Source organism: Amblyomma mixtum, chromosome 2, assembly GCF_055824585.1.
Source record: "Amblyomma mixtum isolate Tamu chromosome 2, ASM5582458v1, whole genome shotgun sequence".
Classification (NCBI taxonomy): domain Eukaryota; kingdom Metazoa; phylum Arthropoda; class Arachnida; order Ixodida; family Ixodidae; genus Amblyomma; species Amblyomma mixtum.
Window position 1 is genome coordinate 263,054,277 of NC_143013.1, and position 27,357 is coordinate 263,081,633.

Sequence of the window (27,357 nt, forward strand, 5' to 3'; positions counted from 1 at the left end):
CTCAAAGTCCTTTCGCATAAACACTGGGGTTCTGACAGAGCAAGCCTTCTAAAAATTTATCGTTCCGTTGTACGATCCTCATTAGACTATGGTAGTATAATATATGGTTCAGCAAGACCCTCGTACTTGAAGCGACTTGACCCAGTGCACAATTTAGGTTTACGTCTTTCAACTGGTGCTTATAGGACGTCGCCTATAACCAGTCTTTATGTTGAATGTAATGAACCATCACTTACAGACAGACAAATCATGCTCACATGCTCATACATTCTAAAAATCCGTTCCCTACCGAAACATATCTGTTACGAAATAGTTACAAAGTGTCCATCCAGAACACTTTTTAATAACAAACCACAAACTACCAGGCCACTCCTCCTGCGTTTTGAAGAGATGTGCGAGAGTCTCGAGGTACTAAACACGTTGCCTAACATTGCGCTCAGAGGAGAGCCACTACCTCCATGGTACAACTTTCCTCCAATATGCGACTTCACTCTTACACAGTTTCACAAAACGCAAACCCCACAACAACATATAGTACAAGAATTTCTCGCACTCGAGGTAAAATACAATGGTTTTACGAACTTTTATACGGACGGTTCAAAAACAGATGCCTACGTAGGAAGTGCAGTAGTACGGGGTCATGAGAAAGAAATAATCAGACTTCCACAGTGTGCATCAATTTTCACAGCCGAATGTTATGCTGTAGGCTTAGCCGTAAAAAAAGTATTAAATAAAAACCTCAGAAACAGTATAATTTACACAGACTCTCTTAGTTTACTTACAGCTCTCCATTCTAGAAATGCAATTACTCCGATCCTCGGTGACATCATACACAACATAGCAAAAGCCATAGCTCAAGGAAAAAACATAGAACTTTGTTGGGTGCCGAGTCACGTCGGAATTAAAGGCAACGAGAGAGCAGACCTCTGCGCTGCGCAGGCTCGTAGCAAGCAAATAACGAAAGTAGATATTCCCTTTAAAGATTGCATGAACTCGGTACTTTGTGAAATAAAGAAAAAATGGCAGTCTGCCTGGGACAATGAAACCAACAACAAACTACACTTCATAAAACCAGTTTTAAGAGAATGGAAATCCTGCACCCACCAAGAACGCTTCAAAGAAGTCATTCTTTGTCGTCTTCGCATAGGACACACTCACCTGACACACAATTTCCTACTGACAAAAAAAGATCAACCTATTTGCGAGGAATGCGGAGTTGAAGTTACGATTAACCACATTTTATTCTCTTGTACGAAATTGGAAAAAATAAGGAAAAAGTACTTTACTCAATTTTATAACGAATACATCCCTTTTCACCCTAAACTGCTTTTAGGAGATAATGCAATTGTTGATATATCACATGTTTTTAGCTTTCTTAAAGAATCAGGATTTCTTAAGTGTCTCTAAATGTGTTTTACCCACTGGTCTGTTTTAATTCTAATGCACCTCGGCCACTTTCTCACTCCCGAGAAGACGGCTGAGGTCCCTATTCCATTGGTTGGGGACCTCGAGATCCTTGCACAGCCAAGGATGGCTGCTGAGGTGTCCAACCCTCTTTAAAGCTTTGACCATAAGTCACTTCTAAACTTTTGTCTTACGTTTATACTAGGTTGCATGAATTAACTTTTTAGGCCCTTTACACCACCGTTCATTTAGTCTTTTGTATAACATCCTATATAAAACAATTTTCTTTACCCCGAGCTTGGCGCATGATAGCCTTAGTTGCTTATGCGCCATTAAACACAACACAACACAACACAAACGCTTGCTTGTAAAAAGAAAGGTGATTACTTTTCCATCATCCCTTGTAGAGCCCACTTGTATGTCAGCTTCAGTGACAGGGCAGTGGCCATGGCCTTCTTCTCCTGCACCAAGACAAAAATTGACTTTTTGTTTTGAACACCAAAAAAAAGTATAAAATGTGCATGCACAGGGATGATCAAACCATAAAATGATAAATTAACATAACTTTTTATACTTAACTTTTTCATAGGGGCTGGAATATATTCAAACACTGCATGTGGTGCCTCTACTACGAAACTGATATATAAAAAAGCAGTGCTCGTCATGGCTTGTACCACAGGTACACAAGTAAAAAGTAGTTGCAGAGGCGTTGCTCTTCAGTTAAATCTTGCACTAAGGTGTGCAGATAATCTAGACAGTTGCATGGCTATATTAGGCAAAACAACCATGGAAAGTCATGCGAGGAAATGGTAATCTTCTGAAAGCGTTCCATTTATTCTCACTCTAAAGGAGTTATAGCATTTTTTTCCCACTGTATGGAGAATGCAATGGTGCTAAATAACTGAGAAATGCCAAAATTATTTGATGCTCATTAGCTTTTAAGCATTAAGCAAACTCTCCCAGGCAAGTCGGCTTCAGCTTATGAACGCTATATTTTGAAGCGGATCAAAATTGTCAAATCACCAAACCAACAATCGAGTAATCTTACCACGTAGACCTGGGCTCTCCAGGGGACCAGCACTTGTCGAGGCTTGTCCTGCAGATAGAGTGAGTAAAAAGGAGTTCCAGATGTGTTATTCTTCCACTATTACCTGCAATAAGGCACGCAGGCACTCCAGACTGTTGCATGGCTATAGCAGGCAAAGAAGCCGTGCAAAGCCTTGGCAGTAAAACGAACAGGTAGTCTTCAGAAAGCGCTTTCATGTATTGTTGCTTTCAAGGAATTAATCATGGCATTCTTTTCGTACTGCATGGACCGTGCAATGGTGCTAAGTAATTCTCAGCAACATCAAATTGGTCTGATGCTCATTAGCTTTCAAGCATTAAGCAAAATTTCTCAGGCAAGTCGGCTTCAGCTTATGAACACTATATTTTGAAGCAGACCAAAATTTTCAGATCACCAAACCAACACGGGAGTATAATGAGAATCTTACCAAGCAGACCTGGGCTCTCCAGGGAAGCAGTGCTCGTTGAAGCTTGTCCTGCAGGTGCAGCAAGTAATAAGTTAGCCAGCTACCGAGGCTTTTTTCTCCCAACATACGACTACGATCTAAAACAGTGCAAAATTGTCAGATCACTAAACCCAAAACATGAAAGAGTATCTTACCAAGTAGACCTGGGCTCTCCAGGGAAGCAGTGCTCGCCGAGGCTTGTCCTGCAGGAACAGCAAGTAATAAGGAGCTGCAGAGGAATTTCTCTTCCATAATTATTTGCAGTAAGGCATGCCAGTACGTAGAACCTCGTTAATTCGAAGTCCGTCGGACCGCGAAAGATCATCGAATTAACCGGGTTTTCGAATTATCAAAAATCGACGAAAAATGACAAATAAACGTACGAAACATGGCTGCATCAACACTGCACCTTTATTTTGCCTGAAAAACGGTCACTTAAAGTAGTCATCGATGCGCGACTGCTTGGCGCGGTAGTCAGAGGCGCGTATATTCTCCGACGTTCTCGGCGCGCGGGCGAGAGCCGGTTGTGGTCGGATACGTCAGATCGGCGACGCTACGCCAGGCGCTCCGACGCGGCTACTACTTGTGGCTACGGGAGGGAGTGGGGGTACGCTCGCTCTTCTGCCACCCTTTGATTGGGGGCACTGCTTGGAGCGGAGCCCCGACGCGAGCGCAGAACGTTCTTCGTTCGACACGCCGCCTGCGAGAGGAGGCGAGTGGCGACGGGGGTAGAGGGGAGGAGTGGCATATCTTTCTCTATGGGAGTGGCGCGGGAGGCGTGCGCAGTACATTCTGGGTGGGCGGCTTCGGCGCGATCGGCGCGAAATAGAGACATGCTCCACGGTGCGGTCAGAGTGCGCCGAAGCCGCCGGACACATAAACCAACGTCCGCGGTCGTCGCCGTGCCGCGCGCGCGCGCTACATCGGAGTATAAACGCGCCTGAACACAGAACACGTTTGATCGCGGCACCGAACAATCAAAACACTACGAGCAGCGCCTGCCACGAGCTAGACAAACAACGGAAAAGGAGCCAGAAAAATTGTGACCTAGTGGCACCTGGTTGTTGCTTTGTCAACTAAAGCTGGCCTCCGAGACTAGTAGTAGACTTTCAGATCGCTGAGGCACAACAAACCACCGGAAACCGAAAATTGGTTTACAGTGCCGCCTGGCCGCCACTCCGGCAACTCAGCTATACTGGCCTCAGAGACGGGCAACGCATTGCAACGCGAATCACGGAGGCCACGATTTAAACCTACGTATTATCCGGATAGGGGCGCGCTGGCTGTTCAAATTATCCGGCAAATTTTGCATGGAAACTGTTGGGGCCGCCGAAAACCTTCGAATTACTCGGGATTTCGAATAAGCCAAGTTCGAATTAACGAGGTTTTACTGTACTTCCGACTGTTGCACGGCCACATCAGACAAAGCAGCCGTGCAAAGTCTTGCCAGTGAAAGGTATGCTTGCGTCAGCACTTTAATTTAGCCTCACTTTCAAGGAGTTAAGCATGGCATCTGTGTCAGTCTACATGGTAATGCAACGGCGCTCTATCATTTTGATAAATCTCAAATTGACCCAGTTGAACTAAACAGTGTTCTCTCTCTAGGTTCAAGAAGTTTACAGATTCTGCTTACAAACACATGTCCTGAAATGTCATGAAACTGCCACCAGCAAACTCCATGTCAACCAGGGCTGGGCAAGATACTTCAAAATAGTATCTTCGATACGATACTCGATACCTTTGAAAATTGTATCTCCGATACAGATACAAGATACAGTACCGAAATCAATTTTCGATACAGATACTAGATACTGTATCTTCGATACTTCGATACATCACTAAAATATCAAACATAATACAGGTTATATTACGAAGTTTACATAACTGAAATCACTGTCTAATAATCCCGGTAATATAATTGGAGAACTTAGGAAATGTACGCATGGTTTCTGTAACCTTTAGTGCATTTCTATGGAGCACTTTTCCTGAAAGGACTTATAAATGAATCTGACCGCATGGATCTGTTGAAGCTCCGCTGTCTGAGCAGTTGGCCTTGTTAGAACTTTAATTTAGACTAAAGCCATATACCAGGTGTCCCAGCTAAATGTAACCAAGCTTTTAAAAAACACGGGGTGTCCTAGCCGTCTGAAACCAAATGAGGGTTGTTTAGAGTCGCGTGACCTAGTCCGCAGTATTTTTTTCATTCTTCAAGGTTGACTAATTAGTTAAGCTTAATTAACTAACTTTTTATTTATTGACTTCAGGAACAAAGTGTCAATGGAAAAGTTGTAGGAACAAAGTGTCAACGGAAAAGTTGTAGATCGCTTCGAGAAACAGCTTACTGAGACTTTTGCAGCAAAGTAATATTTACGTAAAGTAGTTTTTTTTACCGAGCTTTTAACCATACCCCGCACAATAAGAAAAAGCTTCCACATGACAACTGTGCCACTTCAACGTCCCAAGACGCGCCTTAGAGAATAAAATCCGTTTTTTCTGAAGTCCTCTCCTCGATGAGATTTTGGGTGCACATTGGGGCAGAGAAGTCAGCGAGCAGCTGGTCACGTGACAACTTTCTTTTAAGGCCAATAAATGAAGCTACGTAAATCGTAACTTGACGGAAACAGCACTACTAGCGGTTTTTCGAGGTGATCTAAAACTTTTGCATTGACACTTTCTTCCTGAAGTTAATAATTAAAAAGGTAGCTAATTAAACTTAACTACTTAATTAACTTTTAAGCGCGAAAAAAATACTCAAGACTAGGCCACGTGACTATGAACAACCCTGAGTTGGTTTCACTGCATGACTAGGACACTTCGCCTTTTTAAAAAGTTTGGTTACATTTAGCTGGGACACCCGGTATATGTTGAAGTGATTGCTTCCGTAAGCAGCCTAGCGAAAAATCATTTAACCCAAAGTACCTCATACGAACCAATCTGTGAGCACTTGGTTATATGAATAAACCTGAAACGTTTTCTGTTTTCGGTTCGATACTATAGAGTACTTACCCGATGGCCTGTGCCTTTGATCAAACTAAATGATGCAAGCTCCGTGCGCTTGGGAACCGAACAGTTAGTTTGCCAGTACTGCGATAACAAACTTCTGAAGCTGAAACTATTCTTGAAAAGCTGGAATTAAAACAACAACAAGTAAAATTGCTGAACGTTTTTATTAGGCTAAAGATATTCGTTACGTTTACTTGAAGGTCTTAAGTAACAACATTTGCTCGAACCGCCGGTCCGAAAGAGTCCCGCGATGTGGGCGCGCTATAAGGGAGGCAAATGAAAAATCCTCTCTACAGGAGCAGACGAGCACGTCGCAGTATTATACTTGACGAAGGCGCCTCTTATCAGTGGATAACAATGAAGCATAGCCACATCAGCTCGAGGATCTTGTAAATAATTGAGAAACTGAAGCTTCACTAACGCCTTCTGAGAGCTACGGCTGGTTATACCGCTTGTCTCTTCAAATGAAAAGAATGCGTCAACTGACGCATTTGATGCTGCTGGTGCCGATGATCCCACTGCCTCGCGTGCGGAAGAATGCGCGGCTTGTGTTGTGCTGACATAGTCGACAACAGCTTCTTCTGTAAGCTTCTGAGCATGACGGCGGAAGTCTTCCATTTCTGCTCGCAACCACCGCAATTTGAAATAGGGGTGTAGAACAGCAGCAACTGTTGCCTCTTCTGCACTTGGTTTCATCTTCAAAAGATGGTCAAACCTGCGGGTGAATCCATTTCTAACTCCGAGAAACGCTGATCCAGAAGTGGTAGCTTGGGAGTTAGCTAAAAAGCAGCGAAGGTGCTGCCGCCCGTCTTGTACTACCGCCTGAGCGAGCGCTTTTACAGGTTTTTTTTTTGTATCGAGTATCGTAAAATACACGATACACTAAAAATGTATTTTCGATACCGATACTCCGATACTCTAGTTTTCAGCACGCGATACCTAATACCGATACACAAAATGTATCGAAAGATAGTATCGAAGATACATGTATCTTCGATACTGCCCATGACTGATGTCAACAAACCAATACGTGTTAAGAATGTATACACCTTACCATGCTGAACTTGGCACTGTGGGGATGCAACGCTCGCCGAGGCTTGTCCTGCAGATATTACATGTAAAGAGCTTCAGAGGCATTCAAATCAGTTTAGGAAAGTAAAAGAATGCAATTGGACAAGTCATTACTTGCCATTCTTCTCCATACTATCTAGTGCGGGCTGATACACAACATTCAGTGGGAAATCAGAGGCAGCTGTATATATCAGCCTCACTTCTGAAAGAGAAAAATAAATTTAAAAGTAATCCCTCTTTTCCCCCTTACATATCATAGCACATAAGAGTGAATAATTCGGTTTTTAAGTATATAAGTTTAGTTGCCTAAAACACTTCTGTTAAATCATTACTCCAGCTTCCTATACCTGAGGATATTAGTGCCCAATCAGGTATCACATAAATTCATCAAACACAGGCCAGTGAGCTGGCACTTAATGATTTTGCTCACAGTGCAGCTTAATACCAAGAAAAGATTACTGATAGCATTACCTTGTTATTTGGAAAGCCCATACAATTACTTCCAATGTCATGATTCAGTAAACATTGCCGTATCGAACAATAAATTTTCTCTGAAGTAGAGTTTAGAGAAAAGGTAAAAATTTATTGTCCCCTATGACAATGTTCACCAGTGCCACGACACTGGAAGAAATTGTATCGGCTTTACAAACAGCAATGCAACGCTACCAATAATCTTTGCTAGGTTTCTTCATGCAACTCTTTTTTTTTTCACCTGTATACTAGAGTTTACTTCCACGTTATCAAGCTTGTCGCCATCCACCATGCTATCCAAATCTCTGCTATAGTTGCAAGCAGTACCTGCGTGTCATGAAACTGAACTCCTGACGTTGGATACTGTTTGCAGACGAAATCTGCCTTGCCTACTCTGCGACACTGAGGCCGCAGGAGGGATAATTCCTTGGTTCACAGGCTGTAGTACTGGTACATACTTTAGCAGAAAAGCTGCAATCTGGGTCAGCTGGTGCACTGTATTGAACAAATAACCCAGGCAAACGCTGAAGGACAGGGAAGGGACGAGGCGCACACTGCAACTGGAACTAACAACAGTGTTTTAATGAAACACATCCATCTCCCAAGAGAACTAGCTGCACAGTTGTTAGCTTGTAATAAGGGAGTAATTACTCATTGACATCCACCCGAGCGCAGCCATACGGCTACAAAGGAAAGCTATACAGCTTTCTCAGAAACTTCGTAGTTAAAGAAAAATTCGTCCTGGTCCGGGGATCGAACCCGGGACCACCGCTTCACCGGAGCAGTCGCTCTACCAATTGAGCGAACCGGGACGGCAAGCTTATGGTAGGGCGAGAGCGAACTGATCAATAACTCGAAGTGGGAACTGTGTTGGTCACATATTTAGTTAGAAGTTAGTTAGAAGCAATATTTAGTTAGAAGCAATGTGCATTGATAAAAGGTTAAGAGCGTGTCATGGAGCTGCACTGCATATTATTTTGAATTTTTCCACTCTGATATGCACACAACCTTTACAAAATGTTCAATTTTCTTTTATATTGTAATGGAATAAACCTGCATCAGCGAATTCTGTGTACAAGTTCCTCTCCGTCTACTGCAATCATACTGTATGCAGCTTATCGGATGATAATGATTGTAGATCTTACTGGTTTAAAGGCAGCTTTGTCCGAAGAGCACCATGGCACAAGGAGTTTTCGTCTACTCAAGGTGCAATTAGAGACATATTTTTCGAGCATTTTACCGCACATATGCCAAACACCAGGCCAAGGGAAACCTTGTACACACTGCATCATCTCTGAGTACCTGGGGGCACTGTATGGGGATTGAACCCAACATCGCTTGCACGCAAAGTGGATGCTCAAACCAAGAGGGCACAGCTGCGGTACTTCACGCTGTATTCATATGTCCTTTGTTGAGCAAGAATTAGTTGAAGACACATTAATTAACGTCTCATCAGTAAAAGCCAGATTATAATTTCTAAGCCCATACACACTTCATTTTAGTGTTTGAGGTTGAGGACATATCCCCTCCTTTTGTCCTGCCTTTAGGGCAAGAACTCTGCATGCTAATAAATTATAAAACACTAAAAACAGAGAAGCACATGCTCTTCTGAGCCACTATGCAACATGTACCCCACAGCGTTTTGAGTTGTTTTGCCTCAAGGAGGGCATGGCAGTTAAAACTATTACCATTATTTATAAAATATGCCTTAATTTAACTTATATATGTGTATACATACATACTACATAAAACATTGTATGCTGATTTCACACTTGGATTTTACGCTCCGCTAGCTGCAACAGTTACTGAGTCATTAAAACTAATACCCTCATATAGTCATCCCTGGGACATCAATAGTTAAGAAGGAAGTGTATAAGTGTATAATTAGTAGTACACAAAGCCTTGTTGTGTGCAATAAAGCCATTTTTTCTTATACATGAAGCTTAATACTCACTAAAATAAAATTAAAAACACGAGCAGAAACCCGCGGAATACACGAGGCACCAGCGGGGTATCAGAAGCGCAATTCGTTGACAATTTTAGACAACTACACATGAAAAAACAAGTAATTTTATGAACTTCGCAACATTTCATTATAACTATTCGCCAGAAGACAGGTGAAGATACGAGAATTACAAAAAAAAATGAGAAATCAAAACTTTAGAGCACATTTTCCATTTGCCGCTTCCCGCGACCTCAACTTGCGCGCTTTGCGTGGTTTACTTGTCATGCCTCAAAATATTTTCACGAGCCCTTGACGAAGCGACAAATATAGCCAATGGATCCCCGAAAGTGCTCTATTTTGAGCTCTCAAGACGGTTGTGTTGTTGCGTAGAGCAACGTGCACAGGTGCAGAAGTCATGCATACTTAGGGCACGCACTTGTGTATACACCTTCCTAATACCGCAAAAAGTTGTTCAGCCACAGAAAAAAAAATGCAAAGGATGGCCTTTTGGCGACTTACCTGTCATGTGTATGATTTTGGCATCGTTTTAACCGCCAGCGGTGAAGTCGTCACCGCACCAGTAGACGCTGTAGTTTTTTCCAGGATCGAAATCCACGACGTTCTTTGGTTCAAATGACTGAACTTTAGTGCATTCAACAACAGCAGTTGTATGATCACACACGTACTCACAGTAGACGAACATTTCGGGAACAATTAACACGAACCGCAAATGCGCACTAAGTTTGCAACGCGACGCGCATTGATTTGGCAATGTACGCATCTCAACTACGCGGCCAAAACTATAAGGCATGCATAGGGTTTCATGCATCATGCGCAGCAAAATATAGCGCCACCATACAAGTACTTTTCACACGTAAAACGTGCTGTTATTATTTATAGCTGTACTCGTATATACATGCGTGCTTTTATGTACGAAAAGGCAAAATGTCCAAGCAACCTTGCTCAAATAACTACTGCTGAACTCTTCGCATACATTGTTATTTTATTTGTTCATGGCTTCCTTTTTTGCAGGGTTTGTTACTAAAAAGATTCATTGTATTAGTGTTCTGTTTGTATAATTTTAATACTGCAGTAATCTTCGTTCTTTGCCGCGCTGCCATTCTTTTGATTCTTTTTGCTTACTTATGTCATGCAAAGTGTCTTATTTGTGCTTTTGATTGATTCTTTTGCTTACTTATGTCATCCAAAGTGTCTTATTTGTGCTTTTGTTGTTTGTTTTATATTTGTGGTTTTGTTTTATTCTGTTCAATTGCCTGTGCCCCCCCCCCCCCTATGTAATACCCTCTCGAGGGCCTTTAGGGGTATTCTGTATAAATATAAATAAATAAATAAATAGTTTAGGATTTTTTATTTCGACTTGGAAATTCATATGAAGTACTTGCAGTGAGTGTCACCATTTTAGCGATTTTTCCGCTAAATTTAGTGACTTTTGTTGCCTCTTAGCGGGAAAAATGTTCATCTAGCGGCTAGGCTCTCTCTCTGGTCAGTATGTGAAGCTATCGCCACTATGTTTGCTCTCTTATTTTTTGTCCATGTGCACCAATGTGACAGGCATCACGCTTGTCCGAAATTTAACTTGCCACCTCTCTATGAAGATTCTGGCACAGCTTGTGGTCACTGTTGTAGTGTATTTGAATGTTACTCACAGCAAATTGTCTTGCATAGGTTCCAGCAGTGTCCTAAAGGTTTGCAGTGCACCTTTCCTTGTCTTAGTCATTTTGGCAGCCTAGCTATCAGTTGACAGAAGAATGAAAAGTTCTCTTGCACCCCCTTTGTTGTATGTTGGGACAGGCTTGCAAACCACAGGCAGTGGCTGGTTAGGACTCGCTGTCTATCCTAATTTCACCTTTGTATGTGCCCTGCACTGCTAGAAAATCACGATTACCTGAGTAGCTTAGGTGGTAGGTTGAATAAAGCATGTGTTTACTGAGCTCAATAGATTGTAGTAGTTACATGGGCAGAATAAGGACTGTTCTTGAGCTAAACATGCCCTCACTTGTGATAATGAATATTTATATTTATTAATGCATTAGCATTAAGAGCCCTTTTTGGCAAAAAATGTGTCGTTACTGTTGTCGACATTGTGAGCGGAAAATCACGAGCATGCCTCTGGCCGGAGGTAATCAGATTGGTGACATGGCACGGCACTGATTGGTAGGCAGTTTGCTTGATGTCTGCAGGCTACATGATATGTCGGTGTTGGAAGGAACTGCCAACTCTGGTAGCTCTTGTGAGATGCGAGTTGAACCTGGGACCCTTAACTGTTTTTTTTTTCTTGAAATTGAAAAGATTTATTTCAGTAGTTGATGACTGTATGCTAATGAATATGTGTGAGATAATGGCAGCACAAATTAAGGGATTAGTGATTAAGCTAGCAGCAAAGTGCATGCACATTAACAACGATCCGCAAGGGGTGCCGCAGACTTGAGACATTAACGCTATCGCGTCATGCCCTTAAAGGTGGAGCTCAAGTGTCCCCCCAATTTTTTTTGGTTGTGTTGTCATAGTCGCTTTTCAAACACTTGTAATGGGCATCATTACCTGCAAGAAGGCACGTGAGGATGCATGTAGTAACAGTTCGCATTCACTTTTCTTTTTCATCTTGCATGCCAACTGTTGGTTGTGTTTGGCTTGTAATTTCTGCTTCTTTTTTTTATTATTAGGATGACACTGCAATAAATGTGAGTGGTCCTCCCAGAGCTTTACAAAGTGCCGATTCGTGCTCACACCTACAAAATGAGGATTTGCAAGGTAGCAGCGCCAGTCAGGATTCTCCAGATGCTGTGAGTTCATTGTCACACAACAGCGGAGACGATGGAGCACATAATGCCAGCTGTGCTAATGAGAACATCGGTCCATGCTGTGAGAGAGAGACCAGCACACCCGAAACTGGTGCATGTTCACAACCAGAGCCCACCCAACCTAGAGGCAGTGAAGAAGACGTACCTGCTGCCGCGAACAGGTGTGAGGACAATAATGAAGAAAGTGAAGTTGATGATCCCGATGCGGAGAGATTAACCTGTGACTTTGTGGGGACGCCTTCATCCCCTGCGTTCGCTTTCCCTCAACTCACTAGTTCCCTGTGGTTAGCTTCCCCGCAAGGCACTCATTTTAGTGGGGTTACTTTTAACTAACAGGGGAGGGCGCTCGCGTCGCAGCGACAGCAGTGCCACGGATGGCGTGTTTTGCCGCTCGCACGCGGGGGAAGGCTCTCTCTCTTCTCCCTGGGACCGGGAAGCGAGTGCACGTTTCGCTCGTGGCTTTGCTCTTCGTCGACGGGGGCCTGTTGGTCGGAACTTGCTCCCGCCAAGCCTGTCCCGTCCGGCCTCGAAGTTTTCCCTCTGCCCTACCGTGGGCGAACGTTCGCTCATAACCGTGCTGGTGAGTCGGACATCCTCGATTCCTCAGTGTATTTTGTTGCTAGCTGGCGTTATTGTTGTTATAGCAATAAATGCCTTGTTTGTGTCAGCCAGTGTGTCGTTCCTTTGTTCCCGTAGAGCAAGGCCCGCCGTGGTCGGCGTGCGCTCGGTAGCGCTCGCGACCACGGGGTGGGGTCTGCGCGGCTTTGAACCGTGTCAGCCACGTTTAAGCGGGGAGAACGAATTTATCTCCCCAATTAAAACCCCACATCTGGCAGCCCAACGTGGGGCTTGCTCTTGGAACATTGGACGACTGTCTGTTCGGTTCGAGGAACGCTCTTTGTCCGGACTTGACAAGTGGTAGGCCTAGTGTGAATTTTGATCGCTAGGACCTGCGGCATGCTTTCTTGAGTGCGAGGTGTATTGCGCTGCAGCATGTTTGAACCTTTTCGTCATGCTCAGCATATTTTTTTTTGTCAAGTTTTCTCGGGAGTTTCTTCAGCACGAGAACCACTTGGTCCGCATCGAGGGAGCGCGAGGCCTAGCGCCCGCGGAGTTGCCGAGCCCGAAGCGAGTGAGTACGGAAGCCGCGTGGGTGGTCCGAGTTTTCTGTATATATTTTCTCGCTGTCTCTTTTTCGACTCTGGGAGTCGCGGCTCCGGGAGCCGTGTGGCCTGGGGTCACGGGTGCCGCTATGAGCTCGCTGGTGTTGCAGCTCGGCACCGGCGTTCCGACACCGTCCGATACGGTGGGCGCCGATCACTCAGAAGCTGCTTCGTGCAGTGAGTGGGGTAGGACCATCCCACAACGCTGATGTCTCCTCGCGGCTGCGCGCACGAAACCCGTTTCGGGTCTTTCTTTTGTTGGGGGTCGTCGACCGTCACTATGGTAATGAGGCCTAAAGCTATTCATAGCTGCCTGCACCTTGTCAAAAGTGACACGACCACCGGACCGCGGTGTTGAGAGGGGGCGCACTTTGCTGCCCCACTCGTTTTTTTAACCTCGCATGAACTGAGCATTCTCGTTCAACTCAAGAAAGGGCTTTGTTCACTCGAACTTTGCGTCACACAGCCGCCCGACACGTTTTGCTAGTGAGTTGAGCATTGAGCCACGAGGCCCTTGTGTATGCCGTTTCCCCTCCCGTGACCTACGTTAAAGGCATGCGGAGTGTGTTTCGGAAATTTTGCAGATCCAGTGGAACCACTCCGGCTTGCTGTCCTGTGCACATCGTCTCGCTGCCGCCTGCTGCGACGGAGCGGCCTGTATCCTGTTCGCCGCATCCATCCGGGGCAGCCGTGGTGAGACCAGACAGCAGCCACCTCTGGCTGCTGTTCCCCTGCAGACTACTGCAGAATCCTGGCCTGCAGTGGTCAACCGGCCCTCTCAGTGATCATTGATCAGTGGTCAACCGGTCCGCGGGCCATGCGAGTCGTCCCAGCGGAGACCTTCACGCCGCCTTCGGAATACCGCGGAAGACTGCGTGCACGCTGTCGGCGTGACCTCCACTGCATGACCTGCCTACTGCGCATGAAGACCAGGAGACTCCTCCGTAGCATGTAACTTGCAGGCGTTGCCGAGGTCCAGCTGTTCTACTATATCTCCATAGAGTCTTAGCATTGTATCTTGGGTGGTGAGCCCAGGCCTAAATCCGACCATTTCATCTGGCCAGAGGCCGTTATCCTCCATGTATTTGGTCAGTCTGGTCAGGATGACCTTCTCAAGCAGTTTCCCTACACATGATGTTAGTGAGATCGGCCTGAGGTTCTCCAAGCTCGGAGGTTTACCCTGCTTGTGTATAAGCGTGATCTTGGCCTTTTTGCACTCTTCGGGGACAGCGCCCTCTTTCCACACTTGGTTGAGATACCTAGTGAGGCTATATATTGATTCTTCATCCAGGTTTCTCAACATTGTTATCTACTCTGTCGAGCCTCGGGGCTGACCTTCGTTTTAGCTTCAGCAGTTCCATTCTGACCTCGGCTCTTAATATGGGGGCATCCAACTCTTCATTTGGTTGTCCCTTATAGTCCTCATATTGAGCGGCCCCATGGCAATATACAGTGACTTGAGCATGTCAATAAGTTGCTCATCTGTGCCATTAAACTTATACCTAGCTTTTATTTGCTCAGTTCTCATAGCCGTCTTAGATTTATTTGGGTCTATAAGAAATTTGAGCAACTTCCATGTACTGAATTTTCCCATGCTTTTCTCCATTTCCTCGCATCTATTATCCCATCTCTGAGATTCCAACTGTCGAGCGTAGCTTTCTAATTCTACGTTGTGTCTAGCTATTTCCCTCCTTAGGTTTCTGTTCCACCTTTGGCGTTTCAGCTGGTTATTTAGCTGTTCCTTCCTTTTGTACATGCTGAAGAGCCTGCTGTCCATTCTATCTTTGGAGTTATCTACATGAACCTCCTCAGTTGCTCTTTCTATGTGCTCAAGAAGCGTTGCTGTACAGTTCTGGATACAGGTTATGTCGCTATGCTCATGTTCTTCTCTGATAGCTCTGAATTTATACAAATCCGTAAGCTTCTCTTGCCTGTAGGTTGTAGGTTTCACGCTGACTTTCCTGCTGAGCTTGAGCTCCAGCAGAAAGTGATCACTACCCAAGTCTTCCTGTCGGTTCCGCCATTTCGCAATACCAGCGTTCCTACATAGCGTAAGGTCGGGAGATGTGTCCGCTGTTACGCTGTTACCAGTCCTCGTGGGACAGGAGATGTCATTGGTCATGTAGAAATTGGCAGCTACTATATCAACCAGTAGAGCTTGACCCTTGGCGTTGTTGCTTACGTAACCCCATTCCTGGTGCCGGGCGTTGAAATCGCCCATTATGATCAGGGGGGGGGGGGGGGGGGGTTTCCTCGCGAGTTTACTGTCCTTCTGAATATGGGGCCAAATTTTACTTTCATCTTTTTTGGTGGGCTGTAAATATTTAGAAGGAATATGCTACCCCTATTCTTTTTTCTTGTTAAAATTTCTACGCATACTGTTTCTGTCTCCTGGTTTCCAATGTCGTGTTGGATTACCGCGATGTTGCTTTTAACATACGTTACTACCTTGGTGTCATTGCCATCCTTAGCAGCGTACCCCTTATAGCCCGATATATTCCAGTTCCCTCCCGTCTCCTGCATTGCAATTGCTAAAGGCGGGTAGTCCTGGCTGAGGATGCACTGTTGCAGTAACGATTGCTTCCTGGCAAGATAGCGGCAGTTCCATTGCCATGTTTTCGACGTGCTATTGGCCATCGATTTGGATATTAATTTTACAGGCCTGGTCTATGTCTTGGATGTGCCTCGTCAGCTGTTCGAGTTGTCTGCAGACTACCGACTCGAGGTTCTCTAGTCTAGCACCGAGGATGGCTCCATGCTGTTTGAGCTCTTCGAAGGATTTCTCCATTTTTTCATTTTCCTTTGCTACTATCCTTTTAATTTGGCTCTCAACTGTTATCGTTTCATCCTGCTTTCGTTTGGCAGGCCTGACTTGGTCTACGCTCATCTCTTCCGAGATGTTTTCAGCAGAGTCGCTGAGTTCACCTGCTTTGTGGATTGCCATCGGGGTGGCTGATCTGAGTAGCGGTTGCGGCTTTTTCGATTGCTGAAACTGCTGCGCAAGTTCATGAATTGCCTCGGAAATTTTATCTATTTTCTCATTTAGTAGCCATATGGCTGCTGCGTTCTCATCTACTCTCGCTTCTAGCGTTTTACTTGGGTTGGAGACCACACCCGCGAAGTTAACCGACCTACCTGCTACCGGCGCCTCGCCTGGCGGTGTCTTCTTCCCCGGGAACTTGGTCTTGTCCGCCCATGGGTTTTGTCCTGATTCCCTTTCGGATCGAGGTGGTGCCTCTGTGCTCCTGCTTCTGGGTTGCGAGGCACTCCTGGGTCGAGATGTGCCGTTAGAGGACCGGCCTTCACCTCTGCTCGTCCTTTGGTGGGGACTTGCTTTTTCTTGTGGTCTGCCCCTGACTTGCCCTTGCTTCTGGTTCCTTTCCTCAGCATCTTTGGCTATCTTTTCCGCCTGACGCACTTTGATGATGTGGGGTGTCCGGTAGAGATTCTTACACCGGTTGTCTCCCAGCACATGGTTCTTTCCATATAGCAAGCATTTGGGCTCACAGGTGTGGCCCTCTTCAGGATTGCTGGCTCTGCATCCCCGGCATCGGACGTTGGTGGTGTCAGGGCAAACGTCCGAGCGGTGGCCGAGCTCTCCGCACGCATAACATACATCAAACCTCTTTCTATACAGGTTGCAGTGATAGGCTACACCAAAGAACCATACCTCCCTTGGGAAAGTAGAGAAATTCAGGATATCACTGAAGAACAGATATTCAGCTCTGAGGACGACTGTTTTGATGGTGAAACAATGAACGTTAATCTCATGGCTATCGTTACGGAGTGCGCAATAGAAGTGGCGGTAGGATGTTTTGACAGGATACCGGCAAGTGATCTTGGGAGATGAAAAATCTGATTAAGAAAAGCCAAAGCATGAAAGCATAAAACCCTAAGGACAGAACAGAACTGGCAGAGCTATCAAAGTTAATAAATAAGTGCAAGGTAGCCGACATAAGGAAGTTTAACATGGAGAAAATTGAGCATGCTCTAAAGAATGGAGTAATAATTTTTCAACAGCGCATGCTACACAAGGACACAAGACGAGGAAACACACACACGAGCGCTGACTGCAACTTTATTTGAGAAAAGGCACCAACCTCTACATATATACCCTCAAGGAACCGCCCACTAGGTTAAAACCTAAAATCACTGCACGTGTCATGCCACAAGCAAGAAAAAATATTCAAGAGTTAAGCATACAATACAATGGTGACCAAGACCGCAAAAAAGAAGAAAGATTACAAGAAGCAGCGAGAAGAAATTATTTCACTTGCCCTTTTTTTGCGTAACAAACAGTGGGCAGAAATCGTTTTTAAAAGTGGTAAAAGTACAAATCGCGGTAACTAAGCATGATGATGACCGAGGCGGAAAAAAAAAAAAAAAACATCTGAAGTGCATGAGGGCCAACAACTAACACGGCTAAAGAAGTGCTGAAAAATGAGATGTAAGAAGTGCTAACACGAAGACTAAAAGAGATAAAACAGAGGTACAAAAAGGAGGGTAAAAGCAAAAGTAAAAACGAAGGAAGAACTACCGGAAAAAACCAGGTCAAAATCACATAAAACCAGACAAGAACGCTATCTCTTTGTTTGACAGAGAAACAGAAGGCGTACTAACGCATTCACTCTTGAGGTTACAAATCTTGGCTGCTTCTATTATTTCGCGAGTCAGCTGGTAGGGGCATTTCTTCAGAATGGTTGTTTTTTTGAACATAGGGGTGCATTGTTCATTAGAACCTAGTTTAAGTTTGCAATTCTTACAGTGCACTGGCAAGTTCCTGAGTGATCTACGATGCTCCATTAATCTTTCATTAATACATCGGCCTGTTTGGCTGATGTACGCCTTCCCACAAGAAAGAGGGATCGAGTAGACTACACCCTCAGCACACGTGACCAAGGGATCTCTGTGCCGCGTGGTACAACCGGAGTTAATTTTTGTCTTTGCATTGATTCTCCGGCACAGTCTGGAAAGGCGCTGGGGGGCCGTGAAAACGACATCAACACCTGCCTTTTTTCCTATTTTTTTAAGGTTATGCGATATTGTGTGCATATATGGAACAACGGCGACCTTTTTATTTCGCTGCCGCACGTCGGCTGAAGCGTTAGTATTCGTGCGCTGAATGCTTCGGAACATCTTTTTCGCCACAGAAGTGAGTACTTCTTGTGGATAACCAGAGTTCGCCAGCCTGCACACCTGAGCTGAAAAGCTTTCTTCTAGCTTATGCTTGCATGTTTTTGTTAAGGCGTTGTTCAGAGTAGACTGTACAATATTTCTTTTTACTAACTTTGAGTGCGCGGAATCATATGCCAGGATCGGTTTTTTGCCCCTTGGCTCAAAGGCCCAGCATACGTGAACCGGCGTGAAAAAAAGTCTAATTTCTAGGTATCTAATGGTACTGTTGTCCGGTATTTCATGCGTTAATTCTAGAGGGGCCAATGTCGTTTGAAACACACTGAGGACATGAGTCACTTCAAGTGGAAAAGATTCACTGTCGCAGTCCAAAAGAACTAAAAAGTCGTCTACGTATCGGAAAACCTTAATAATGGACGTATGTTGAAGGTTGCCTCTCAGAGCTCGGTCGTGCATGGCAAGGTAAAGGTCACTGAGAACTGGAGCAATGCAAGATCCAATGCAGATCAGATCCCGTTCTTTTGAACGAACCGGGACCCATTCCACTCTGCGATTGTTGAACTTAGGTACACCGAAAGTAGCTCCAAAAAACCGTCAACAGATATGCCAGACTGATTTTGAAAAGGAACAGCGCCGTAGTAATCAATAGCCTCGCGTACACAATTCAGAAGGTCATCCTTAGGGATTGAATAAAATAAATCTTTGACGTCAATGGAGAACCCTTGAAAGGCCTTGCTATGGTTGTCGTTCAGAAAATCAACCACTTCTTCTGCATTTTTCACTTGAAAAGGGTCATTTAAGGGAAGCAGGTTCAGCTTATCTTTTAAGAATATTGCAACGTCTTTTTGCCAGTTGCAGTCAGCGCTCGTGTGTGTGTTTCCTCGTCTTGTGTCCTTGTGTAGCATGCGCTGTTGAAAAATTATTATGAATAACCAACTAGCCCGTGAGCTCACCCTGTTAAAGAATGGAGGTAGCCTAAAAGGAGTGAAGAGGAAACAATCATGATGAGGCCATCACCTGCGTTTTTCGCTACTTTGCTTGATTTTTCCTAAGCCGCAGGTAACGATGGATCAGAAGCAACATATATTTAAGCGCGGTTCCCATAGGCTATGCTATATTGCCATCCACTTAAAAATGGTGGTCAAGGAGTCCTTTAGGTGTAGATGGCACAGTTTGAAATGAACGAAAAATATAACTTTCTCAGTTACAAATGCATCTTTTGCTGCCTGACAAACGTCCACATACCTTGAGAGCCATAAAATCAACTTTTACAACAAAAAATGGATTGAATTATCTTCAGTTTCCCTTTAAAGATTCATATGGCCCATAGATAAATTTCGAGTCACTTGACAATGACTTGCATGGCCAAATGCTACTTATGCCTGACGTGTGTTGAAGACATTTTCTGTGAATGAGGTGACATCTACAACACAAGCGTTTAACGCCTGACACTGTAAAAGAGCAGGAATGTTTTCGTAGCGTAACAAAACTGCAGTATATTCTTTTTCAGCCCAGAAGACTGTGAACTGTTCTGCGACCACACATGCATCATGGTCGAGGGCGAGATGATGTGCCTGGGAACCTTGCAGTGCCTCAAGAACAAGTTCGGAAAAGGATACAAGCTGCAGTTTGTGCTGGCGCAAACAGCTCGAAAGTCACGCCTAAGGAGCTCACCAACAGCATCATCAGTAGCTTTCCCAGGGTCAAAGTTGTTGACGTGCAGCAGGTGAGGGGACTATGCTCACTTTATCAATCAGAATTCAGAAGTCGGCCGAGGTGGCTGCTGGCAAACTCGAGGCATCCGATACGTCAGGCAAGAGCTCACACTTCACGAGTCAGCGTTAAGCTCTGGTTCCAGGAGCAAGCTAGGAGAAAGAGCAGAGGCTTCCCAACTCTGTCCGACCTCGCTCTTCTCCCTCAGAGTCAGCCTCCGCTTCTACTCCGGATCATTCCCAATATGCCGTGGGACAGCAATCGAACCAATTCCCCACACGACGTATTTTCATCTGGCTGCCAGCGCTCATCGCGCCTCAAGCTGTATGGGGGCACCTGTCCCCATGTTTTCATGGCGGCTCGAACATGAGTGGCGGCCAGCTGACGGTACGTTGGCTCTGCCAGAATGCCCTAGTACATTACGCACTGCGCATGCCCGACAAGCCAATTTTCTTCGCGATTCCAATGCTAAAGGTGGAGTGACAATACAATATCATAGCACCCCAGCTATCGCTGAAATTCGCAACAATTTTTTCCTCAAATCTGTATCCTGTAAAATATTGTCCGTGCCTGCACTGAATTGGACCAACATTCGCATAGGGAATCAACACTGCGTAGAATTCAAAACAGGAAATAATTGGGCACTGCATATGCTCCGGAAATCCCAGATAGAGCTACCAAAAAACTGCTGGCAGCCATGCATGGGTGCCGCACCCCGCATGCATTTTTGTATATTTTGTATTTGCAAATAATGTACACTGCTGTCCTACCCCTATTCTTTCTGTTGCTCCCCCCTTTCTTTCCCTATCCTTTTACTCACGCTAGCCGCAGCTCGGGTGCTTCAGGTTTTGATGTAGATGCCGTGGCTAGCAAAATCTTTTCCTTCCATTGTTATTTTATTAATAAAGAGCCACTAATAATGCAGCCATAAGCCTTTGTTGTATTCGCATCACTCAGCTCATATGGATGGCAACAATAGAGAGTTTTAGTATTGCGAGCTTTGCGTAATTGCGTGCATAGCGGAATAGCGGGATCAGACTGCGCATGCGCAGAACGCTAACGGGGAAATAGCGTTAGCGTACGCACGCAATTTTCAGAATTTAGCGTTGCGGCAGTTGCGGCTTTTGCGCTTTTAGCGTGGAAACATGGCGGCGTCCTTTCAAGCGACAGCCGCCCGCTTCAGCCGATTCAGCAGCTCTTGCGATTCCGGTCGGCATGTTTACCGGCAACTACTGGTGTTTTTGCTTTTCACTATGACTTACCTTGCTTCGACGATAAAGTTTAAGCTGCAATTCATCCCAGTTTTTGAGATACGCTCTCGATTCTGGAGCGCGCAAGCCTAATGGAACCTCAAGCTGCACTGCTACCGTCTGCAACGGCCCGAAACGCAGCAAAAACCTAGAAAAAACGTCTGGAACGAGACAAAAATAGATTTGGAGGTTTTTCGTGGTGTTTTATGGACTTTAATTATGTAAAGAGAGTTTATATTAAATTTTCCTAAAGTTTTTGAACATTGGACGTCATGTGATGGCAAATTTTCTTGCTCCAACGGCTTGTAGTTAACATTGCCTTTTTGCTAGATGGTGCCACTATTTTACGTTTTCATTTCATTTTATTTCAATTTCGGGGTCATTTTGCAGACGAAAATGAACGCTGCACTAATAATTCGTTTAAAAAACTTGGAAATATACTTTGGCAAGTTAGCGGCAACGTCAACCATTTTAGAAGGACCGTTGGCATCCATGTCAAGCAGATGGCGTTTAGCGTTTTCAAAGCGCTATACTATAACTCTCTGAGGGGATAAGTTGCTTGCGGCATGCTAACGTAATTTCCCTTAGGTCCGCTATCACGCTAACGCTATACTAAAACTTTCTAATAAGTACTCCTTTATTCGCATTATACTTCACCTCACGGGTTTCCTCTAAATACATTAGTACCACATTGTATTTGGTGGGCCATTCGGCGGCGTCCTGCAGATGTTATAGTTGTCCTGGTTAACTTTACCAGTGGAGGGAGAGTTGCGATATGGACGATTTTATCTTCATCATCGTGATGTCGAGAAAGGTGCATGTAGCTTTTCGAAGCCACCGAAAGAAGAAGTGATGAAAAATCTGACCGCAGATTTCCCCTCCACGTATGACATTATTAGCAACAGCTGGGGTATTGCAGAATGCGGATACCAGTCTGATTGTTTGATGTCTGTTTTTATACTGCTACATTCGCCTTACCGCCACTGGCAAGCTCCAGGGTTTGTTGACAGTTTTAGCTCAGGATGTTGGAGTAGCCAGTTATGGGGTGGGGCAGGGGCGTAGGAGGGGTAAGAGTACATCATGTGCAGCCTCTCATTCATCCATAAACACGCAAGGGAAAGCGTAGAAACGCACGGTAAGGGCACTGCTTCAAAGCTGGAAGATTGAATACGAGTCCACACAAGGTAAGAAGAGGTGTACATAATGCAGCAGCGGGAACAGTGTTTACTAAAGGGACATTCCACGCCAAATGGTCCAGTATTTTCTTATCCATCCTGTTTCGGATACCCACAGCTAGCTCACCAAATGGGCTCTTGAGCTGCAAGGAAAAGCCGGTTTCTTGATGGCCTTGCAAAAGCTGGGGAGGCCTTAGGTTTACGTTAACTGCAACATTGTCTCACGAGAATTTGGGGCACGTAGGAATGACACAACTATGCAAGGTTAGGTTAGAGCAGGCTGAAGGTCTGCTGTATCTTACTGCCATCCGCGCACTATCATCCCCAGACACTTACTCTGAGGTGGATTCTTGGTCCCGTTGGGGCCCCAGGCAACGAGGCCATGCACTGCCTCATCCACAAGCTTCAAAACCGGGTGTGTGGGATCAGTTAGCTTTATCCAGCAACATGGGACATATGCCACTCTCCATTAAAAACAGTATATAATCAAGTCTTCACTATGACATTAGAGATTCTCTTTGTGCCCTTTCTGTTTGAAAAATCTCACCACCTTCATAACTTTTATCTGCATTCTTTGGTGCATCCACTCACACTCCTCACCCCTGCCCGTTCTTTCCTCTACATATCATCTCCAACAGTCCCCTGCATGCCCCACTTGCCTCATACCTTATGCTAATCTCGAACATTCTACTTTTCTCCAGCTGCATTGCCATTTAACGTCCCTATTACCCGTACTCCCCCCACCACAATGCAGGCGGCCTGGCTGGCCTCGGACCAGTTCTCGGCGACCCTGGCACAGGATATCGTCAACAGTGAATGCTGCATCGTAATAAAGTTGTTTCTCTCTCTATTTTATGATTTATTTCTTGCATCCTGCTGGTAAAAAACAGCACTGAATAGATGCATACTTATGTCAATCTTGTGGTAACATGATTAAAAGTGTCACTTTATTGTGCGTGCAACAACAGTACAGTACATTGTCAGCAAGTTGGATGAACCTTAAGCTCAAGTAAAGGAAACTGGGTGATTACTAAGGTATGCTGCGAGTTTTGAAACCTTCAACATAACGGTACGTTCAAGGGCAATAAGCTTGCAAGCCTATGCTGGGAATTATCCCTCTTTGGGAGTTAACCCTCTTTCAGAAGGGCAAAGCAAGCCAAGAACATCCTCACTGCTTGTTCCACTTTATTACACATTGAAGAACAAACGTGACAAATACATTATGCAAAAACAAATCGCATAACGGAAGATGATGTAAGCACAAAATTTGCATCGATTAACACAAAACATAACCAAAAAATTTAGAGACAATAAAATTAAATAGCTTATTGGTTTGCTCATAAACAGAACTGTGCCAGACTACTTACTGGCTTAAGACACCATTGCGGAAGGAATTTGAGAAAGTAACAGGAGACTCTTGGATGTGAACTAGAAACAACATATTAGTAGTGACATATTTCTGATATCACCACAATTAGGCATTAATATGGTCTTCAAAGAATAAATAGCAGTCTTGTGCACATTAAATAAAAGAGATTCACATAATCAATGCTGACATGGGCATCAGGAGCACAAATCATTTGAACATGAAGGAATAAATCTGGGCTACAGCTAGTCATACGACCAGCTTGGGCTCTCCCTTTCCTTAAAGAATCTGCGCTGCTTCTTCTTGGGGGCCGATTCGTCTCCAGGCACCACAGCTGAACTTGAGTCCCCTTTCTTCTCCAGCTGCGTTGATTTTTTCGATGATGCTGGAGTTGCAAATTGCTGCGAGAAATTGTAAAGCCTGTGTAAAGCTGTAGCACTACAGGAATTAGCCTTACTAACAACATGAAAATGATACACATACATATATTTAAGACTTAAAGTACTCTAAGGTAACAGTTTGCAGAAATCCAGAGAGCACGTTCCTCAAAGCCTTGATTTTCAGGCGTTCATAACTTTATATGGAAATAACTTGACTTGCAGTGCCACTATAAGTTTAAAACAAATGGCAGGTATGTCACTCCAAGAGAGCATGGGCTGCACACTGCACAGAAATAGCTGCCATAGACACAGCTCACTCAACACCTGACCAATAATGCACAGCTATTACACACTTTACTAACCATAGGCTGAAAAGAGATCATAAAGTGAAAGCCCAGGATTATTCCCCGCCTCTATTTCGTCCTTAGCTTTTAAAACTTGGTAAAGGTGCACAAGTCAGCCTTCACAAAAATATGTCGCTTCATAAATTCTTGAGGTCAACTGGTTTCAGACTGAAATTTTCAATGAACACTTACAAATGTTGAATAAAAAAAATTTGGAAACCGCTTAAGCTCCGCTTTTTAAAGAGTGGAATGTGACAGCATCTTGCAGCCCTGCCAGGGAGTCCACAGAACACCACTGGACAAATCGAAAATCGGTTTTTTGAGGAAAGGAAATGACAGTAACAGTCTCACTTTTTTTCACACATCCCCTGATTATCGGTCCCTATTTCGAATCCCTGTACATGAAACGCTGAACCGTACGACACCATCCAGAACATTTTGCGACAAATGGTTGGCATGATACAATTTTTTCCAATGAGCGGTTCCAAAACTAAAACTACGACCCCAACAGCTTTTGGACTAATCCAGGAGCTGTATACACTGTCGCGTAATACTGGAATCTCAATGATACGATCCCAGTTGATACAAATTCTTAAAATGCCCTCGCCAGCATAGAGTTTCTTACTATTACCTAGAGGGAAAGCTGGCGGCGCTGCACTTCAGCCACCATGGACGCCCAAAGCATCATGGGGCGGTGAGCTACTTGTTGCGGCACAGTCGTAATTTTTCGGGAACACGGAGTGGCACTACTAAGATTTTTCATTCCGAAAACGCTGTTCGTGTGTGCGCAGACGACTTTCGCGCGAATGCAGAGTGTACAAACCATAGTAGTGAAAACGCGATGACACACGACGCCAATAAAAGGTTTCACTTTTCCGAAATGCCATTAAAAAACCTCTTATAGTATCTAAGCAACAACATCTTTTTTGAAAACATATTTACTTTTAAAAGTGCGCCTGTTAAGTACGAAATATTAGTTTTTATAGTGTTCATTACTAGGCCAATAGGAGAGCGAGTTGTCTCTTATTTTGGGCAAACTTTGCACTTAAATGCTTTTCTGCTCGTTTGTTGCAATCATTAGACAAGATTTTCAATGTTAGGACGTTTGTAGTTATCAAACAGCTTTATTTTTTTATTATTTTTTGGCCAAAAGTTGCAGTTCCGCAACAAGTAGCTCACCGCCCCATGATGCTTTGAGCGCCCATGGTGGCTGAAGTGGTCTCGAGGGGTCACCATGCAAACTCCCATAGACGGGCCGCCAGCTTTCCCTCTAGGTAATAGTAAGAAACTCTATGCTCGCCAGAGTCCATTGTGGGCAATACGCATGAATTCAAATGTTATGAACAACCCCCCTGCTCCACTGCGTATAATACGAACATGCGAGCCGTTACCACGCCCTAGAGTACCAACTGCTGCCCGTACATCACCGACACCGGGATCACCAGTCATGCAATGCGCACTGCGAGTAGTGAGAGGCGGCATGCGGCCTGTAAATCGTCGACACCGTCATCACCAGTCATGTGGTATGCGTTCGCGAGCAGTGAGCGGCGGTGCGCAACCAGCATAGCACCGACGTCATGAGTCAGCGTTAGCACACGTGCGTAGATAAACCCCATCAGCCGAAAACAGATCTGCGTAAATTCTGCATACGAATTTTGTTCATTTTGGGTGATACGAATATTTTTCGTGACCTCATGAAATTCATATGATAGGGATTCTACTGTGCAATGCTTCATGAGATCAAAACCCATCATTTATGTCAGTGCACATGCACCTTGAATTTATTTTAGTTATAACAAACCGACACATGCCAACATACAAGGTGTATTCAGAAAATATTAAACAGATCCCTTAAAAGTGGGGCTTGTCTTACACTTCACTTAGCTGGCTGTCTCCAAATGCAGTCAGGTATAAGAAACTAATCTAAATGCTAAACTTTATACATCCTTCAGGCTCATAACAGCAGGTATTATTTCTTGCCAGTTTCCAATCACTCTATACAGTTGGATACAAACTCAGTTAAGATGAATTCTGGGATACGTTTTATGGTTTATGGGGGTTTAACGGCCCAAAGCGACTCAGGCTATGAGAGATGCCGTACGAGAGGGCTCCAGAAATTTCGACCACCTGAGCTTCTTTAACATGCACTAACATCGCATAGTACATGGGCTTCTAGAATTTCGCCTCCATCGAAATTTAACTGCCGCAGCTGGGATCGAACCCGCGTCTTTCAGGTCAGCAGCCGAGCACAATAACCACTGAGCCACCACAGCGGCCAAATTCTGGGATAAGGTGAGTTTGTGAGACTATTTGGTTGGTTCCCCATAGGATTCAATGTTTAAAAAATACACTTAAGACGAACTTTTGCAGTGACCATGAACTGCAGTGACTCCACGCAATGGCACTCGCGGGGCATCTGCACGGCACCGTAAAGCAAAGAAAACTATATAAAATGCTTCCACTTAGGTATGGGCACCCTGATAAGGTAGCTTCCACGTAATTTTATGCCAGTGTTGGGGAAGGAGCAAGCTAGGGGAGATACCCAGCCCAGCCACCCAGCCGGGCATCTTCAGAGCACTCCCAGCCTCAAAAATCGCGTCAGAAAC

At 44.7% G+C, this 27,357-nt stretch overlaps 2 protein-coding genes across 12 annotated transcripts in view; one reads left to right on the forward strand and one right to left on the reverse strand.

Moving 5' to 3' along the window:
- Positions 1-23,710, forward strand: part of LOC149363824 (uncharacterized) — an 82,665-nt gene extending 58,955 nt beyond the window's left edge. The window contains exons 2-4 of one of the 4 annotated variants that reach the window (XM_089573784.1): positions 13,975-14,083; positions 20,034-20,249; positions 23,416-23,694. In XM_089573784.1, the coding sequence (XP_089429910.1) occupies positions 13,975-14,083; positions 20,034-20,249; positions 23,416-23,491 (401 nt within the window). In that variant the 3' untranslated portion in view covers positions 23,492-23,694. The other 3 variants (XR_016289120.1, XR_016289121.1, XR_016289122.1) reach the window with 3 other exon arrangements.
- Positions 23,711-23,829: 119 nt separating this feature from the next.
- The window catches only part of LOC149363827 (uncharacterized), a 56,121-nt gene continuing 52,593 nt past the window's right edge, over positions 23,830-27,357 (reverse strand). For all 8 annotated transcript variants that reach the window (XM_089573776.1, XM_089573775.1, XM_089573777.1 and 5 more), the window contains one exon: positions 23,830-24,428. In XM_089573776.1, the coding sequence (XP_089429902.1) occupies positions 24,273-24,428 (156 nt within the window). In that variant the 3' untranslated portion in view covers positions 23,830-24,272. The remainder of the gene's footprint in view (positions 24,429-27,357) is intronic.